This window comes from Heterodontus francisci, chromosome 4 (genome assembly GCF_036365525.1).
Source record: "Heterodontus francisci isolate sHetFra1 chromosome 4, sHetFra1.hap1, whole genome shotgun sequence".
NCBI classification, from domain to species: domain Eukaryota; kingdom Metazoa; phylum Chordata; class Chondrichthyes; order Heterodontiformes; family Heterodontidae; genus Heterodontus; species Heterodontus francisci.
In genome coordinates this window covers 95499656-95518642 of record NC_090374.1, presented here as the reverse complement: position 1 = coordinate 95518642, position 18987 = coordinate 95499656, and the positions used below count along the sequence as shown (strand labels likewise).

Genomic DNA, 18987 nt, shown 5'->3' with positions numbered 1-18987 from the left:
GCACATATTATTAAAAACTAAAGAAAAAATGTAACTGGAATAATGAAAATGATGGAAATAAGTAAGTTTGTTTGCACATGTAGAGAAAAAGCAAACACACAAATATCTATTTTTTCAGGTTCATTTGTTCTGGAAGTCTTCGTCCGCCCTCTGATGGTCACAATGACACCTTGCGCCTCCTGCCAGTGCTCCGCTGCATCGCCCATGCGCCCCCTGCCGGTGTTCCGCTTCATCGTCCGGTCCGCCCCCTGCCGGTGTTTCCCTGCATCGCCCGTGTGCCTCCTGCCGGAGCTCCGCTGCATTGCCCGCTGCGCCCCCTGCCGGTGTTCTGCTGCATCGCCGGTGCGTCCTCTGACGGTCCACGAGAGGAGCTCTTCCTTCTACTCACTCGTGTGCAACATGGAGCTCGAGAGGGTGGGGGCAGAGACAGCTGCAGCCTCAAAGGGCGGGGGGTCCGGTGAAATCTGTGGGGAGGAAGAGCAAAACGTGTTGCAGCAACTGTCGGAGTTGCCGGTGGAGGCGGCGGGGAAGAGGCCGACTTGCTCGCGATGCAGGTACTTAAAGTGTTTGCAGTGGGAGACGGGCCTGATTGCAGCCTCGGTGACCCAGAGTTACTCCAGCTGCAAGTGAGAGGAGCACCTCCCCTTCCCTCAATCGAACTGGTGGTTCTGTTCTTTGCATTGAAACTTTTCTTTGTATCAAATCTGCAAAAATGTAATTGTAATCGTATATTTAAGTTCCTTTAAAGTTTTAAAGCACCAGTGGCTGTCGGGCTCCAGGGGATTTCTGAGGTCTGCATTTGATTGATGGGGGCGTCAGCCTATTGCCCCTGTCCTTAAAACATTGGTAGCCATAGAAACTGGGTGACGCTCCTTGGGTTGGGAAGTCCTGTTGTGATTCTCGTATTTGCAAAGATCCAACAATCCATACTTTGTGTTCATTGACTCACTCCCACCCCACCCTACCCTTTCCCAGTAGCCCTGCAATTTATTTCTTTTCAGATAATTAACCTTTTCGAAAACCATGATTGAATTTTCTTTCATCGGATATTCACTCAGTACATTCCAGATCCTAACCACTTGCTGCTGCTTGAGAAGGTTTTTTCCTCATGTCACCTCTTTTTTTTGCCAATCATCTTAAATCTGTCTCCTGGTTCTTGACCATACCGCCAATGGGGACAGTTTCTGTCTCTCCTGTCCAGACCCTGATGATTTTAAACACCTCTATCAAATCTCCTCTCGACTTTTTCTGAGAACAGCCCCAGCTTCACCAATGTATTCATGTAACTGAAGTTTCTCATCCTGGACCCATCCTTGTAAATCCTTTTTGCACTCTCTCCAATGCTTTCACATCTTTTATGAAGTGTGGTGCCCAGAACTGAACATGATACTCTGAACCACTGTTTTATAAAAGTTTGTCTTAAATTACTTGCTTTTGTACTCTGTCTCTTTTTATAAAGCCCAAGCTCCCAAATGCCTAATTAACCATTTTCTTAACCTGCCCTGGCACCTTCAATGCTATATGCATATATACCCCAGGCCCCTCTGCTCTTGCACTCCCTTTAGAATTGTATCCTTTATTTTCCATTGCCTTTCCTAATTTTTCCTACCAAAATGTATCCCTTCACACTTCTCGGCCATCTTCATCTGCCATCTGTCTGTCCATTCCAGCAGCCTGTCTGTGTCCTCTTGAACTCTATCACTATCCTCTTCACAGTTCACAATACTTCCAAGTTTTGTGTCATCTGTAAACTATGAAATTGTGCCCTGTACACCCATTAAAATAGATCAAGGGAAGTAGTAGACCTAATGTTGACTCCTGGGGAACCCCACTGTATACCTTCCACCAGTCCAAAGAAACAATCTTTCACCACTACTCTCCGTTTCCTGTCACTCAGCCAATTTTGTCCCCATGCTGCTTCTGTCCCTTTTATTCCATGAGCTTCAACTTTGCTGACAAGCCTTTTATGTGGCACTTTATCAAATGCCTTTTGGAAGTTCAGGTACACCACATCAACTGCATTATCCTCATGAACCCTCTCTGTTACCTAATCGAAAAACTCAATCAAATTAGGTAAACATGATTTGCCCTAAACAAATCCATGCTGGCTTTTCTTAATTGATCCACATTTGTCCAAGTGACAATTTATTTTCCCCCAGATCATTGTTTCTTTCCCACCATTGAGGTTCAACGGACTGGTCTACAGTCTCATTCAAGAACTTGATCACCTCCCTTTTTTAAGTTGTTTATACTAGTGTAATATCATTTTTACCCATAATTCTTCTGCAATTTCCTCTCTTTCCATTCTTTGTTAAAGGTGTTGGCTACTTGTCCTTTCAAACCATCCCCTCAAAAAACCTGTCCTTAACCCAACTTGCTAGCTTAATGCTTTGTTGTCAATCTCACTTTCCCTCCTAGGTCCTTCAGTCCTCTTAAATCTGTGTCTCTCTCTTGCATATCAGATTCCCATCCAGCATCAGAACAGCCCTAACCAAAGTCACAAATAACACTGTCTGTGAATTTGCCAATGGCCCCTTCTCAACCTCTCTACAGCCTTTAACATGTTCGAACCTCACTACCTCTCCCAACGCCTCTTCTCTGTTATATAGCACAGTGGGGCTAACCTCACTTGGTTCCACTCATGTTTCCAATTGTAATCTGAGTCATCTCTACTACTGAATTTTCTCCCTATCTCTCTACATAACTTCAAGAATCCCCCAAGGATCCATCTTTGGCCGTCTCCTCTTCCCCATCTATGTAATGCTTCTTGGCAACATTGTTGATATACATGGTACTTTTGGAAGCTGACTCCGATACTTACTCTGCATCACATTTCTGGTCCCTCTACTAATTCTGTGCTCTCCAAGTGCTTGACTAACATTCCGGTTTGGAGGAGCAATGATGTTGTCCAGCTAAACATTGGGATGACCAAGATATTTTCATTGGCCCACCACAAACTCCTTATCCTGGCTGCTGACTCCATTCCCCGTCCTGGACACTGTCTTACACCAACCAGACTGTTTGCAAGCTCGGTGTCCTAACGATCCTGAGCTGAACTTGCAATCCCATATCCTCTCCATTACAAAGACTGTCTATTTCCATCACTGTAACATCACCTGCCTTCATCCTTAACTTAATGTCTCATTTTAAATTCTCACATTTGTGTTTAAATCTCTTTGTGGCTTCACCTTTCCTTGTCTCTGTAACTACCTTCACTGTTGTAACCCCTCCTTTCTTCCCTGCATTCCAGTGCAGTACTGAGGGAGTGCTGCACTGTTGGAGATGCCATCTTTCAGATGAGTTGTTAACCCATCTGCTTTCTCAGATGAATGTAAAAGATCCCATGGCACTATTTTAAAGAAGAGCAGGAGAGTTATCCCCAGTGTCCAGGCCAATATTTATCTTTCAATCAACATCACAAAAGACAGATTATCTGGTCATTATCACATTGCTGTTTGTGGGAGCTTGCTATGCATAAATTGGCTCTTGCGTCTCCTATATTACAATAGCCTCAACAATTCAGAAGTACTTCAATGGTTTTAAAGTGCTTTGAGATGTTTTGAAGTCGGGAAAGGCACTATATAAATGCAATTTTGTTTTTCAAACTCTTAGTTGCTCTGACTCTGGTGCCTTGTGCATCAACCCTGCCTTTGCTGTGTTATTGCCTTAAGCCACCTAGACTCCATGCTGTGGAATTTCCTTCCTAAACCCGTCCACCTTCAACAACAACTTGCATTTAAATGCCACCTTTAATATCCCAAGGTACTTCACAGAAGTTTAATCAGACAAAAATTGAGATAAACCAAAGAAGGTAATATTAGAGGGGTGACTAACCGATTTGCTAAAAGGGTAGATTTTAAGGAGGGTCTTAAAGGAAGAGTGAGGTAGAGAGGTTTAGGGAGAGAACTCTTCCCCTCCTTTAAGCACACTTCTATGCCCAAGCTTTTGGCTCTGCATCCACAAAATGCCTTGGGATGCTTTGGTAAGTCAAAAGGTACTATGTAAATATAATTTGGTGCAAGCTGCTGTGGTCTAATTCCATTTCTCAGGTACCTCAGCAAAGGGGTTACTGCTCATGTATGAACTTGAGACAGTGACTGTCCAGACCATTCACCTTGTGAGACTATCACCATTGGGACTCATCATACCCTTGTTTGATGTGCACTGCCAGCAAGGATTGTTGGAAGGGGAGTTTGATCCATTTTCATCACCTTAACTGACGGATGCTGAGGCCAATTGTAGAACACCTATTCCCACCCCAGCTGAAGTGAACTAACTAAAGATAGGAAACAAAAATTAAGAACTTCCTGCTGATATATTGGTGCAGTATACAGGTGAGCTGAAAGATATACACGTTATTTAAAGTGAATGCTGTGGAAACTGACAACTGAAGCACTTATTGAGATGTAAAGAAAATCTATAATGGAGGATTGAGATGAGGAAAAAGGTTGTCCAAGCCATCCACACAAGATAGTATTGTGCTGCGTATTTTGTTCAGTTATTTTAAAATTACCTACAGAAGTGTTGTCATGTAATGCACAACTTATAAATGCATTATTCTGCTGCTGAGGGAGATCTGTGCATAACCCATCTGTGGTTTTAGTACCAAAAGGACTTACTGCTGTAAATAAGATCAATTAAAGGATATTTTCTGTCACTGAGTAATTTCTCTCAAGCTAACAGAAAATAACTCTCTCTCGTGTGATGTAAAAGTCTTTGCGTGTGATGGATGCATGCTAAAACGTGTATGTGGTGATCTCCTGTGATGAATAGTCTGGGGCTGAACCGCGCTTACGATTTTATATGGCTTTATTCCAGGAATGGAAGAGTATATAGCAGAGAGGTTGGAACTAGAGAGTATGACACAGTGGGGATCAGGAGGGTAGGGATAAGAGTGCAGTGGTAGAGATGGGACTATAGCGTGGAGTGCACAAAGTACATGGTTCAGAATTCGAATAATAAAACCACTGGATGTCAAGAGAAGTAATGGCTACAAAAACAATACTGCGGATGCTCGAAATCTGAAATAAAAACAGAAAATTCTGGAAATACTAAGCAGGTCCGGCAGCATCTGTGCAGAGAGAAACAGTGTTAATGCTTGAGGTCGATAACCTTTCATGAGAACTGGAAAAGGTTAGAATTGTAATAGGATTTAAGCAGGTGAAATGGGGGACAGTGGAAAAAGAATTAAAGGGAAGGTCAGTGATAGGGTGAAAGAAAGGGGAGATTAAATAACAAAAGGGTTGGTGGTGCAGGGCCAAAGGGAGTGGTAACGGGACAATTAAAGAAACAAAAGATGTGTCCAGAAGAGGTGTGAACGACAGAATGATGAACAGCTGCTGTCCAAAAACAAAAACAAGGAAAAACAAGAGTAAGACCGAAACATGCAAAGAAAAGGAAACAAAATGGGGGGAAAGATTACGACCTGAAATTGTTGGACTCAGTGTTGAGTCCGGAAGGCTGTAAAGTGGCCAATTGAAAGATGAGGTGCTGTTCCTCGAGCTTATGTTGAGCTTCATTTGAACACTGCAGTAGACTCAGGACAGAGAGGTCAGCATGAGAGAAAGGTGGAGAAATAAAAAGACAGGCGACCAGAAGCTTGGTGTCATGAGAGCAGAGATAAAAGGACAGGTGTTGCATCTCCCATGCTTGCATGGAAAGGTGCCGTGGGAAGGGGACGTGGTGTTCAGAATGATTGAGGAGTGGGCCAGGGTGTCACAGAGGTAATGATCAGTTTGGAATGCTGAAAGTGGAGGGGAGGGGAAGATGTGTTTGGTGGTGGCATCACACTGGAGGTGCCGGAAATGACAAAGGATGATCTGTTGAATACGGAGGCTGGTGGGGTGGAAGGTGAGGACAAGGGCAACCCTATCGTGGCTCTGGGAGGGAGGGGGAAGGGGTCAGAGCAGAAGCTGAGGGCCCTGTCAATCACTGTGGGAGGGAATCCGCAGTTGAGGACAAAGGAAGACATATTGGAAGCACTGGTATGGAAGGTTGCATCATCAGAACAGATGCGACAGAGACAGAAAAACTGGGAGAGTGGAATGGAGTCTTAAGAAGAAGCAGGGAGTGAGGAAGTGTAGTTGAAGTAATGGCTAACCTATTTATTCATACCAGATGTGTGGCAAAATGGTGATGGCAGATATTCCAAAATATATTTTCTCTTTATCGGGTTTCTAATCACAATGCTCTGGATATTTGGGGGACTGAAGTTTTTTGTTGTTGACCTGGAAAATCTGGATGTATCGTTAATGCTCCAGGATTTTAATTATGATTAACAAAAAAGTGGCTCTTCATTCCTTCCTGTTTGTAAGTACTGCCTTAATTTTTGGGTACTGTATTGGACTGAGAAGAAAGCAGCAACCTTATCCATATTCTCAGGGGTGTTGTCCAACAGTTGCTGCTGAAAAGATTTTTTAAACAATATTTAATTGGTTCCCATTTTCCTCCTTTGCTAGTTGTTTGTTGATTGCTGTTTGCTCATTGCTGATTTCTAATTTGTAGTTTTAACACCTTCTTGATTGTTGTTGTTTGGTAGTTTCCAATTTCCACTTTTCATTGGTAACTTACACACTCAATTATAATTTGTTGCTGATTTTGAATGTAGAACTGGAACCAGTCAAGTGCAAGACTGACACAGAAATTTGCCTATGGGACCAGATTTGACAGACATTGACTCATGGTTATTAATTAATAGTACCGAAATAACTAAACAATTCTTACACACACATATATAATAAAAGCAAAATACTGTGGATGCAGGAAATCTGAAATAAAAACAAAGTGCTAGAAATACTCAGCAGGTCTGGCAGTATCTGTGGACCTTTCATCATACCAAGTTACAAATAGCTGTTCAGCAGTATTGAGGTAGGGGTCCTGAGAATTGGTAGCAGTAGGGTGGGGGTGCAGGTGTTTGACAGCATGACGCGGATAGGGTGTCATTTAATTTGGCACCTTGTGGAGAGGGTTTGGCAGAACTGCAGGGTTGGAGGGGGTGAAGGAATGTAGGGTTTAGCTCACAGATGGATTCCTGGGAGCAGTGGGGGAGAAGGACTGATTTGTAGGTTAATAGTAAATCTTTACAAACTTTGAATTCATTGTTCTAAGGTGAGAACAACTATGGCAGATAGAGTTCAATGTGGGAAAAATATAAGGTCATTCATTTTGAATCTAAAAAAGAGAAATGGGAATATTTTCTAAATGACGAGAGACTAGAAACTGTGAAGGAACAAATGGTTTTGCGTAAGGATGTACAAAAAATACTAAAAGCTAGTAGACAGTTTTAAAAAAGCAATAAAAAAGGCTAATGGAATTTTGGCCTTTATTTCAAGGGGATTGAATTACAAAGGGGAGGAAGTTGTTTTTTTAATCAGAAAATATATATAAAATTTTGCGAAAGTACATTACATCACAGTTCAAATTTGACATTACATAAAGTGCAATACAGTTCAATTTCTTTCAATATGGTACATGGCATTCCGAGGTGCCTCACTACACTTACAATTACAAGTTTTATTTACAATATATACTTAATGTTAAAGATTCTCTGCTGAGGAAGTTCTGCTTCAGTTGTAGAGACCTCGGTCATACTCCATCTGGAATATTGCTTTCAGTTCTGGCACTGCACCTCGGGAAGGATATATTCACCTTAGAGTGGGGACAATGCAGATTTACCAAATATGTAGCTTTTTTCAATGAGAAGTAAAAAAATATAAAATTGAAGAAAAGATTGAAGTAAGGGCATTGTTCCTTCTTTACTAAATATCTATGCAACAGTATGCTGTATTTTGAAAGGGTTTTATTTAAATAACCTTGTTTAGCTTCAGGACTTTGATTCAGACTTTATCTCTAAGTGTCAATAATGGTAGAGTCCTTCATAAATTTTTTTTAGTTTTTTTTGTGCAATTGCTTTGAGTTCTCCATGTTTATATAATAAATCAAAAAATGCAGCTGCTACATCTTTAGATTTGCAAAATATAATTTAACAATAGAATAATTTCAAAGTTCAAAGTTTCATTTGTCACAGTAATAACTGTGACAGTCAACAAACAGACAAAACAAACAATCCCTGGAATATAGTAATTTAAGTTTTTTTTGGCAAAGTTACCTCAGGAAAAGTTGCAGAGTTCATACCTCACCTTGTTTTGATGTTTTATACAAAAGCAAAACATATTCTGGTTACTTTCTCTGTTCCTGATTTTCATGGGGATTTTTTGGCCTCAGCAGTTCTTTATCAATGTACAGAAGTAAAGGAGGAGATAAAGCTTACAAACAGCACATCCTAGTAGACTCAGTGACTGTCTTGTCTTGCTGTGAATCATGAAGTGTTGTGGGAGTAATAGGCAGGGTTTGTATTGTGCATTTTAATCTGCTATCTTGTTAAGTCACTTTGGGTGACATATCTCCAGAAGTCAAAATGGACTTGAGTTTCAGACCTCATTATCACAACCAAATCAATCAAGTGTGATTGCGTAGGTAACGTTCCTGTAAATTTTGTAATTGGTATTATGTAAGAATACTTTATTTCTAATACTAAACATCAGTTTGTCAGAGGAAGTAAAGTCACAGCCGAAAGGATTTTCAAAAAATATTTGTGTGATTTCATTAATACCGTAATTTTAACTGGTATCTTTCGTTGGTTGTTTATTGCTGATTGGTTGTTTTCATATTTTGCATCAGTTTTTCATTGCAAATTTATGTACTTGCTTTTGATTGGTATGTTCCCTACCTGTTCAGGTACTTGCTTTGCTGCACCTCTCTTTCATTTATGAATTGAACAACCTCATATATAGCTTTAAAGAATTGATTATTGTTCCTTTATTGATTAGAACAAAAGCTCATTATGTTATAGATATTGTCCTCAAGAAACACAGTGGCTGTCCTATGTGACTACAATTTACTGTGCTGATCAATCTGCATTTTTACCTTCTCTGGCTTTCTAACCACTTCTATGATCTTAACCGGATTTTGCGGTAGGAATAATGGTGAGCCTATCAGCATTCACCATTATTAAGGAGTACATTGTTGGCAGCTTCTGACTTCTGCATATGCACAGTTAAACATGGAACTCAGGAAGTTGCTATCTGATTTGTCTTGCTCCTCCACAAGCTTCACTACACCAGTCCCTCACTGAGAGATACGACACTAAAACACATGAAAGGTGTGAAGTTGTGCTACTTATCCACCAGATACCCACCAAACATACCAGAAAACTTTAGGGCTTATCCATTTGTGTATTTGAGCTTCAATGATTCAATAAGTCATAATTACTATCAAACAACTTCTCTGGCACTGAAAATTAACTTTTATAAGTGTGGAGTCTCTCTTTTTTATTTTGGAATGTTACAGCCAGGTGAGAAATGTATCTTGGGGTCTTTTGCTGTCTTGACCTGGTCTTATTGCAACAGGGTTTAATTTTAAACACACTGTGTTTTGATCTCCCCCTTTGTGAATCCTTGTTCACAGCTTTCCAATTATAAGGCAAAGAAATGAGCACAAACAGGCTTTCTTTGATTTAAAGAGAAAAGTGACATTTATTAAACTTACTTAAACTCTAATATGGTTAACGCCTACAGATATACGATGCACCCAGGCTAGCATGCGCACGCGATACACACATGCAGATAGGAACAGAAAAGATAAAGTGGAACAGTTTGAGGCAATATTTTGTTACTGTGCTTTGCTCTCGGTATAGTCCTTTTGTAGGTAATTCTTGTGTTTTGATGGGGCCCAGTATTCTGCTTAAACGTCGGAAACTTTTCTCTCTTTGAGGTTCACGTGTCTTCACAAGATTCAGTTCCCTGAAAGATGAGCAGGCAGACAGGAGAGGGGGTAATTCTTGCTTCAGTTCCAGGAGCACACAGCATTCTGAGTTCAAAATCTGCTTTTCTAGTTTAAAAACTCCCCTAGTTGGCCAGCAAGTGGTCACGTGACCGACTGGTTTGACCAGGTCTCTTCTGCGTATTGGGGCGGGGACTGGTTCCTTTGTTTCAATACTGTCTGGTACTATGCAAATGTCCTTCCAGCCAGGGGCTTGCAATTTTAAGTTTTAATGTGGCGAAATCATGTGTGCCTCAGTCTTGGCAGGTGAGGGGTTTGCCTGACAGGAAATTTAAATTTTTTTTACATTTCTTTCTGTCTCTCTTATCACGCCCTCTCAATCATTCTTTCCCTCTCTTTATTTCACTTTCTGTACATGACTTTACATTGAATTAAAGATTCTAAGTTACACTACCAGGTTTAGACTGTGTGCTCTGATTTTGACAGGGACGTGCCTGCAGGGTTGGGGGTGGGGGGAGCGTGGGTGCAGGGCCTGGGGCTTCTGTCAGAAAACCCTGAAGTTTGGGTTTCCCAGCATCCTGTGGAGTTTTGACTCTACAGCACATGTGGTTTCGCTTTGACACATTCCCTGCACAGATGTTGGCCTGATTGACAGGCTTGGCCTCCAGTTGGGTGGAGAGCACTCCAGAGCACACTGCAGTTGCAGGCAAGTCACCTGTTGCTGTTAGCGGGAATGTGGCGGGGCTGTGGGGGATTCGATCGCTGATACTGGGAGGGGAGATCAACCCGCTCTTTCACTCCCCAATCATGCCCAATACCCTCTTCCCTTCCCACGGCACCTTCTCATGCAAACATAGGAGATGCAACAACTGCCCTTTTACTTCCTCCCTTCTCAGTGTCCAAGGCCTCAAACACTGCTTCCAGGTAAATCAACGATTTACTTGTGCTTCTTTCAATTTAGTATACTGAATTTGCCACTCGCGATATGTTCTCCTCTGCATTAGGGGGACCAAATGCAGAATGGGTAACACGTCTGCTCAGTCCTCAAGCAGGACCCTGAGCTCCTGGTTGCCTGTCATTTTAATTCTCTGCTCCACTCCTACTCTGACCTCTCTGTTCCCAGCCTCTTACACTGTTCCATTGAAGCTAAACAGAAGCTTGAGGAGCAGCACCCTATTTTTCGATTGGGCACTTTACAGCCTTCTGGACTCAACATTGAGTTCAGTGATTTCCGATCATAACTGTTGTCCCATTTTTTTGTTTATTTTGTGTTCTTTTTGTTTGTGGACATAAAAACATAAGAAATAGGGGCAGGTGTAGACCATATGTGTCCTCGATCCTGCTCCACCATTCAGTATGATCATGGCCTCAACTCCACTTTCCTGCTCACTCCCCATATCCCTTGATTCTCCGAGAGATCAAGAATATAGCTATCCCAGCCTTGAATATGTTCAATGGAGCATCCACAACCCTATGGGGTAGAGAATTCCAAAGATTCACAGTCCTCTGAGTGAAGAAATGTCTCCTCATTTCAGTCAAAAATGATCGACCCCTTATTCTGAGGCTGCGGCAAGTTTTCTAGATTCCCCAGCCAGGGGAAACAACCTCTCAGTGTCTACCCTCTTTAGCCCCTTCAGAATCTTGTATGTTTCAATGCAATCACCTCTCACTCTTCTAAATTCCAGGGATTATAGGCCCAATTTACTCAGTCTCTCATCATAGGATAACCGTCTCATCTCAAAACAAATCTAATGGACCTTTGCTGTGCCGCCTCTAAGGCAGGCATATCCTTCCTCAGATATGGAGACCAAAACTGCACACATTACTCCAGGTGTGGTCTCACCAAAGCCCCACCCAATTGTGCCAAGACTTCCTTGTTCTTTTACTGCAGACCCCTGGCAATGAAAGCCAACATGACATTTGCCTTCCTAATTGCTTCTTGTACTTGCATGCTAACTTTCTGTGTTCCTTCTGCACATACACCCATGTCTCTCAGCACCAACATTTAAAAGTTTTATGCCTTTTAAAAATATTCTTCTTTTCTATTCTTATGAACAAAGTAAATAACCTTACACTTCCCCACATTATCTATCTGCCACCTTGTTGCCCACTCACGTAATCTGTCATTTCACTTTGCAGCCTCTTTGTGTCCTCCTCACAGCTTGCATTTCCACCTAGCTTTGTATTGTCAGGAAACTTGGATACATTACTTTTGGTCTCTAAGTCATTATTAGATTGTAAATAGTTGAGGACCTTGCACTGATCCTTGTGGCACTCCACTAGTTACAGCCTGCCAACTTGAAAATGCCCCATTTATCCCTATCTGCTTCTTGTCCATTAACCAATCCCCCATGCAGGCCGATATTATTACCCCCAAGTCCATGAGCCCTTAGCTGACGTATTAATCTTTTGTGTGGCACCTTGTTGAATGAGTGGCTCCCCTTTATCTACCCTGAGTTACATCCTCAAAAATCTCCAATAAATTTGTCAAAAACGATTTCCTTTCCGTAAAACCATGATAACTCTGTCTGATCATACGATGATTTTCTAAGTGTATTGGTACGACTTCCTTAATAATAGATTCCAGCATTCTCCTGATGACTGATGTCAGGCTAACTGGCCTATAGTTTCCTTTTTTCCCACTCCCTCCTTTCCTGAATAGTGGTGTTACATTTGATAGCTTCCAATCCGCTGGGACTGTTTTAGAATCTAGGGAATTTTGGAAAATCATAACCAGTACATCCACTATCTCTGCAGCTACCTCTTTTAGAACCCTAGGATGTAGGCCATTAGGTCCTGAGATTGGCCAGCTTTTAGTCCCTTAGGTTTCTTTCATACATTTTCTCTGCTGATACTAGCTACTTTAAGTTTCTCAGTCTTTTTAGCCCTTTGGTTACCCTCTATTTGTGGTATGCAATTTGAGTCGTCTTCTGTCAGAGTTATAGGGTTGAATTTTGAGACAGCAGACGTTCCACTGCCAGAGCCAAAAACAGGAGGCAATCCCGCTTCAGCCGGCTGTGGGGCCTTTTTTTAAAATTTGTTCGGGGAATGTGGCCGTCGCTGGCTAGGCCAGCATTTATTGCCCATCCCTAATTTCCCTTGAGAAGGTGGTGGTGAGCTGCCTTCTTGAACTGTTGCAGTCCTTGGGATGTAGGTACACCCACAGTGCTGTGAGGAAGGGAGTTCCAGGATCGTGACCCTGGGGCGGCATATTGCCAACGGCAGCCAATTGAGAAGCTGCTGTCGGGCCTGCTGTCCAGTTAATGACGGCGGCCCGCCCTCGAGCTGCTGGCCCAATCACAGTGTCGACAGCTCAGCAGCACCACTGCTAGCGGTGGCCATTGCCGAGGCTGCAACATCAGAGAGAGGACACCTCAATTGCCAGGAGCCCTCGAAGAAAAGTAAATGGTGTTGGGAAATTCCGGGGCCAGGCAGGCAGGCTCCAGTGATCGGAGAACTAGGGGGAGGGGACTGGTGTTGCTGAGCATCGGCGGTGCTTTGCATTGAGGGAGACCATTGCTTTTGCCGTGGGGGTGGGGTGGGGAGGGGAGGGGGGAGGGTGCCATGGAGTGCCTATAAAGAAGGGCCCTTCCTGGAACTGACTGGGAGGCTGCCAGATTTGACTGGGCAGTATCCCTACGCTTTGTTGGGCCCTCCTGATGCAAGAAAAATATCCGCGGAGAAGGAAGGAGCCCTTAATTGGCCACTTCGGTGGCTCGGTCGGCCTCGCAGCAGGCAACCAAGTCGCCAACGTACCCGCCACTGGCAAAATGTAATGGTGGTAGGAAGACATCAGTACCCCCCGCGCCATTTTGCCAGCCTTCCTGCCTCCCAGTCTGTAGCCAAAGGGCCTGGAAAATTCCGTGACAGAGTCACTATGCACAGAAGGAAGCCATTCGTCCATGCCGGAGAGCATGTAGAGCAATCCAATCAGTCCCATTTCCTTGCTCTATCTCCATAGCCCTGCAGGTTTATTTCCCTCAAGTGCCCATCCAATTTCATTTTGAAATCATTCATTGTCCCCACCTCCATAATCCTCACAGGCAGCGTGTTCCAGGTCATTACCAGTCACTGCGTAAAGTTCTTTCTCTCATCCCCGCCCCTTACATCTCTTACCCAAAACCTTAAATCTGTGTCCCTTAATCCTTGTACCATTAGCTAATGGGAACAGCTTTTCTTTGTCTACCTTATCTATGCCTGTCATAATCTTGTACACCTCTATCAAATCTCCCCTCAATCTTCTTTGCAACTGCTGTTAGGAGGCCTAAAAATTACTCCCACCAGCTTTTTGTGACCTTTGTTGTTACTCCTAATCTCCATCCATACTGATTCTATTTCCTAATCTTCTGAGCCAAGATCCTTTCTTACTACTGTCCTTATGTCATCCTTTATTATCATCCATCTTTTCCATTCTGCCTGTCTTTTCAAAATGTTGTGTACCCTGGAACATTTATTTCCTAACATTGGTCACCTTATAACCATATCTCTGCAATGGCGACTATATCAAAACCCATTTATCTCCATTTGAGTTGCTTTTTCATCTTTCTTGATGCAAATACTTCATGAATTCAGATAAAGAGCCTTTTTAACCACTGTTCTTTGCATGGACTTTATTCGCTGCTGCATTATTACTGTTAAATTCTTTGTCCCTTCTTGTCCCACTCTGCTTGTCCTTACCCAAATCTGTAGCCTAAACGTTTTTTGGGGTTTCTAAATTTCCTTTCATCTGACCTCTCTTCCTCTTACTTTAAAGCCAGCTGTTAGTGATGATTCTGTTTTCCCATTTACACCTCCTATAAATATATTTTTTGTTTCTTTACTTGTCCCTTTACAACCTCCTTTTGCCTTGTAAGCTCATCCTTTTTGTCACTTAATCTCTCATGCCTTCCACGCTATCACAGGCCTTCCCTTTTGTTTTTCCCCACTCTCTCCTTTCCCTGCCTGTACTTGCTTAAAACCTGTTACATCTTTTTCCAGTTTTGCTGAAAGGTCATCAACTTGAAGCATTAACTCTGCATCTCTCTCCACTGTTGCTACCAGAGCTGCCGAGTATTTTCAGCATTTTTTGTTTTTATTTCAGATTTCCAGCATCCAGACAGTATTTTGCTTTTGTATTCCCGTTACCTCTATCAGTGCTTCCATATCCCAATACCTGTTATAATCCTAGCCCCTTTTTGAGGCTTTCCTGGATCGGGTGTACTTCTCAGACAATTGCTTTCAACTTAAGGTTGAGAAAGACAGGTCATAAAGACACTTGAATGGGTCTGAAGGGCTGGTCTAACTCTCCCTGAAAGAAAGGAGCCAGTTGAGAATATTACTGCCCTCTACATAGCCTTTTTAACAACTTTCAGCTGGATTATAGTAACTTGGATATTATAAGGGTCCGGGAATCTCTCCTCAGTAATGTACCTCCCCAAATGTACGGAGACGGGTTCACGAGTTAGCAATACTAAAGACTATGTGAAACAATATAATTTCTAAATTATATAAAAGCTTAGGCTGCGTTTGCTGACACCATAACCACTAGGTGGCGGAGTACTGGCACATGCGCAAATGCAGCCTCATCGACTGAAACGTCACTGTCTGCAACTTTTCAGGCAGCTGCCAATAATAAAGATGGCGCTGCTCAATTTGACACAAAAAAATGAATTGAACCCAAACCCCCTCACGCCTCAATGGCTGTGAATGCCGCCTGCAGACCTGCCCCCAACAGTATCCCTCTCCCTCTTGCGATTGACTTTTCTGTTCCCCCCTCCCTTCTGTGATCGCTGCCTCAATTGCCGTGTTCAGTTTCCCGCTTCCTCCTGCGATCGCTGCTTCTCTTCCTCGCTCCCTCCCGCACCCGCCTTCTCACCACTTCAGACTGCTCACCACTCCATCCTACTGTTCTCTCCTGCGCCCATCTGCTCACCATTCCCTTCCACCGCTCGCTTCCTGCCTCACTGCTCAGAGATGTGGCAGGGGCGGGTGGGAGGTGGGGAGGAAGCGAGCGGGTTGCAAGCGGTGAGGTAGGAAGCTAGTGGGAGGGAGTGGCAGAATGGAGTGGTGAGAAGGCGGGCGCGGGAGGGAGTGGGGAAGAGAAGCGGCGATTGAGGCACCGATTGCAGGAGGGAGCAGGGTACTGTTGGAGGGGATGGAGGTGCGGATCATGGCCATTGAACGGTAAAGCAACACTCAGACGTCATTACGTGGTGATGTTGACGCACACATGCGCGGACCCATACTGGCAAGCTGGAAAATGTTTGGATGCACTGATAATGTCGGCGATCGCTCTGAACATGCTCGGTGTTGTCAGCAGACACTCTGAAAAGTTTATTAAAGAACTGAACATGCAATTCGCAGTTGGTGAGACAGTCCATCATAGTATTAATAATTCTAGGAAAAGATAGAAAGTACAATCTTGTTTCTAGTAGAGAATCCAATTTTTTAATCTAAGTTTTGTTACAGTAAAATATTTAAGTAGGATATCCATAAGTTATTGAAGTAACATTTACCTTAAATCCCTGGGTAAAAGACTACAGAGTTAGCGAGATACTTCTGTCCCAGTTAAGGGGAGAACTATCATTGTCTTACTCCAGTAGCTGTACCTTTACCATGAGAGACATTGGAATGAGGATCTGGATCGGCGCAGGCTTGGAGGGCCGAAGGTCCTGTTCCTGTGCTGTAATTTTCTTTGTTCTTTGAGTCCAATGAATCTAAAAATCCAATGTGTGCTTCTAATATTTATACTGTTTTCCAAGTTACATAACCCATTTTTTTTAATAGATGGGGGTGTTACCTCAACTGTTTGTCCCCCTTTATTTCCAAAATACGGCTGTATAATTTCTCAGTAAGATGCATCCTCTTTGATTCCCAAGAGATATTAAAAAACTATTAATTTCTCGGTAAGATCCGTCCCTCTTTGATTTCTAAGAAAGCCTAGCAGCAAGCGTCGTGATGGTCAGTTTTTCATTAATCATCCAACCGTGTTGCAAGATTATAATTCAGTTTTTGGGTTGGTTAGCTTTGTCAAAAATTCAGTTGACTATGGTTTAGGACTGTCAGCATAAAACCATCATATCAACTATTACACTGGTAGCTTTCGTGACAGTTTGCAAGACTATGTAATCAATGTTTTACTGTGTGATGAAGTTTGTGACTTTTGGGAATGAATCCCACTTATCAGAAGCTGCCTTTATGGTTCTAAGATGAAGCAAGCTTTTTCACTGAGGCTTTTAGAATTATAGAAATGAACTTTTTTAACCTTTTAGGACGATGAACCCTTTATCAAAATGTTTTTATACCTCATTCATAAAAAAAATGTAAACTTATAGCTGCTTATTATGGCCGGTTCCTTCACATACCATCTCCTAACCCCACTATCCACCACACCCCATCCACACATAACACTTGCACTCTGGAGGATTCCAGGCTTTAACCATTGTATAATATATAATTCAGTATTTAGTTAAACAAACATATCATAGTAATCAAGGGCACTGATTTACAATTTCTGTGACAATGTGTACATAATTTAAATCTAAAAATGCCACTTATTCTCCCATAATACTTGGTGATAAAAAAATCACTTATCTATGGGGGTTGTATAATGTGTTGTACAATACATTGCATAAAACAGGATATCCTCTAATATCACGGGAGGTCTGGTATTTAAAAATGATCCTAACTAATCAAAGCCTATGCATGAAACACAATATCCCATCTCAGAGTGGTATAGAGAACTTTCTCAATTTTGCAGCAAGTTGGGCCAGTGAGTACCTGAGCTGTACAGATCAGATAGGCCACAGGTCCAATACCTTGAGGTAGCTGCTCTCAGGGAGGAAGTCAGGGGAAAGCTGTTGGCCTCAGTCACCCTAGATTAGAATCAGAAGGAAAACTCTCCACTGGCTGGAGCCATAACTAGCACAAAGGAAGATGGTTGTGGTTGTTGGAGGCCAATCAGCTTCAGGACATCACTGCAGGAGTTCCTCAGGGCAGTGTCCTAGGCCCAACCATCTTTGGCTGCTTCATCAATGACCTTACTTCCATCTTAAGGTCAGAAGTGGGGATGTTCGCTGATAATTGCAAAATGCTCAATCCCATTCATAATTCCTCAGATAATGAACCAGTCTGTGTCCATATGCAGGGAGACCATGATAACATTTCGGGCTCGATTTTAACTTTGTGTAAGTCGTCTTCTCCTTCTTCTTAGGCAGTCCCTCGTGACTGAGGATAACTTGCTTCCACTCGGTTGTATGGGCTTTGACATAGCTGATAAGTCCAGTGCGTGATCTGCAGGTTCTGCCACATGAGGGGCAGGGTGGTGCTTGAAGAGTCTGGTAATAAGTAATTTAGAGGTTTCTGTGCTCCCTCTGATGTCTCGACTCAGCCTCCACATGTTTCCAACGAAATCCTTTGAGGTGTACAATGCCTTCCTGAATCAACTTTCTCCATCTAGGACGATCGCGTGCCAGGGACTCTCACGAGTTAATAGGGATGTTTGGTCTCTTCATGGATGCTTTGAGGACATCTCTAAAGTGTTTTCACTGTCCTCCTGGGAGTCTCCTGCTGTGACCAAGTTCTGAGTGGAACAGCTGCTTGGCGATTCTGGTGTCAGGCATGTGAACGACATGTCCCGCCCAGCGGAGCTAGTTTTGGGTGATTAGCGCCCGATGCTGGGTAGTTTGGCTTGCAAGAGCACTCTGCTGATGGACCACCTTTCTTGCCACCAGATTTGGAGGATCTTGCAGAGGCAGCTCTAGTGGTACTTATCCAGTGCTTTGAGGTGCTTGCTGTAGATTATCCAAGTGTCTGAAGTATATAGGAGCACAGAGATCACTGCTGCCTGGTAAACCGTGATCTTTGTCTTCGGTTTGAGATCCTGATCCTCAAATACTCTCTTCCTCTGTTGGCTGAATGCTGAGCTGGCACATTGGAGGCGATGATGAACCTCGTCATCTATGCCTTCGCCGAGAGGAGGCTTCCAAGATATGTCCACCATCTACAAGGCACAAGTCAGGAGTGTGATGGAATACTCATCAATTGCCTGGATGGGTGCAGCTCCAACAATACTCAAGAAGCTCGACACCATCCAGGACAAAACAGCCCGCTTGATTGGCACCCCATCTGCAAACATTCACTCCCTCCACCACTGACGCACAGTGGCAGCAGTGTGTACCATCTACAAGATGCACTGCAGCAATGCACCAAGGCTCCTTAGACAGCACC

At 43.0% G+C, this 18987-nt stretch overlaps 1 protein-coding gene across 1 annotated transcript in view; it reads left to right on the top strand.

Moving 5' to 3' along the window:
- The first annotated feature begins 375 nt into the window (after positions 1–375).
- dtwd2 (DTW domain containing 2) overlaps positions 376–18987 on the top strand; it is a 251658-nt gene continuing 233046 nt past the window's right edge. Inside the window, exon 1 of the mRNA XM_068029884.1 lies at positions 376–554. Coding sequence (XP_067885985.1) covers positions 400–554 — 155 coding nt within the window. The 5' untranslated portion in view covers positions 376–399. The remainder of the gene's footprint in view (positions 555–18987) is intronic.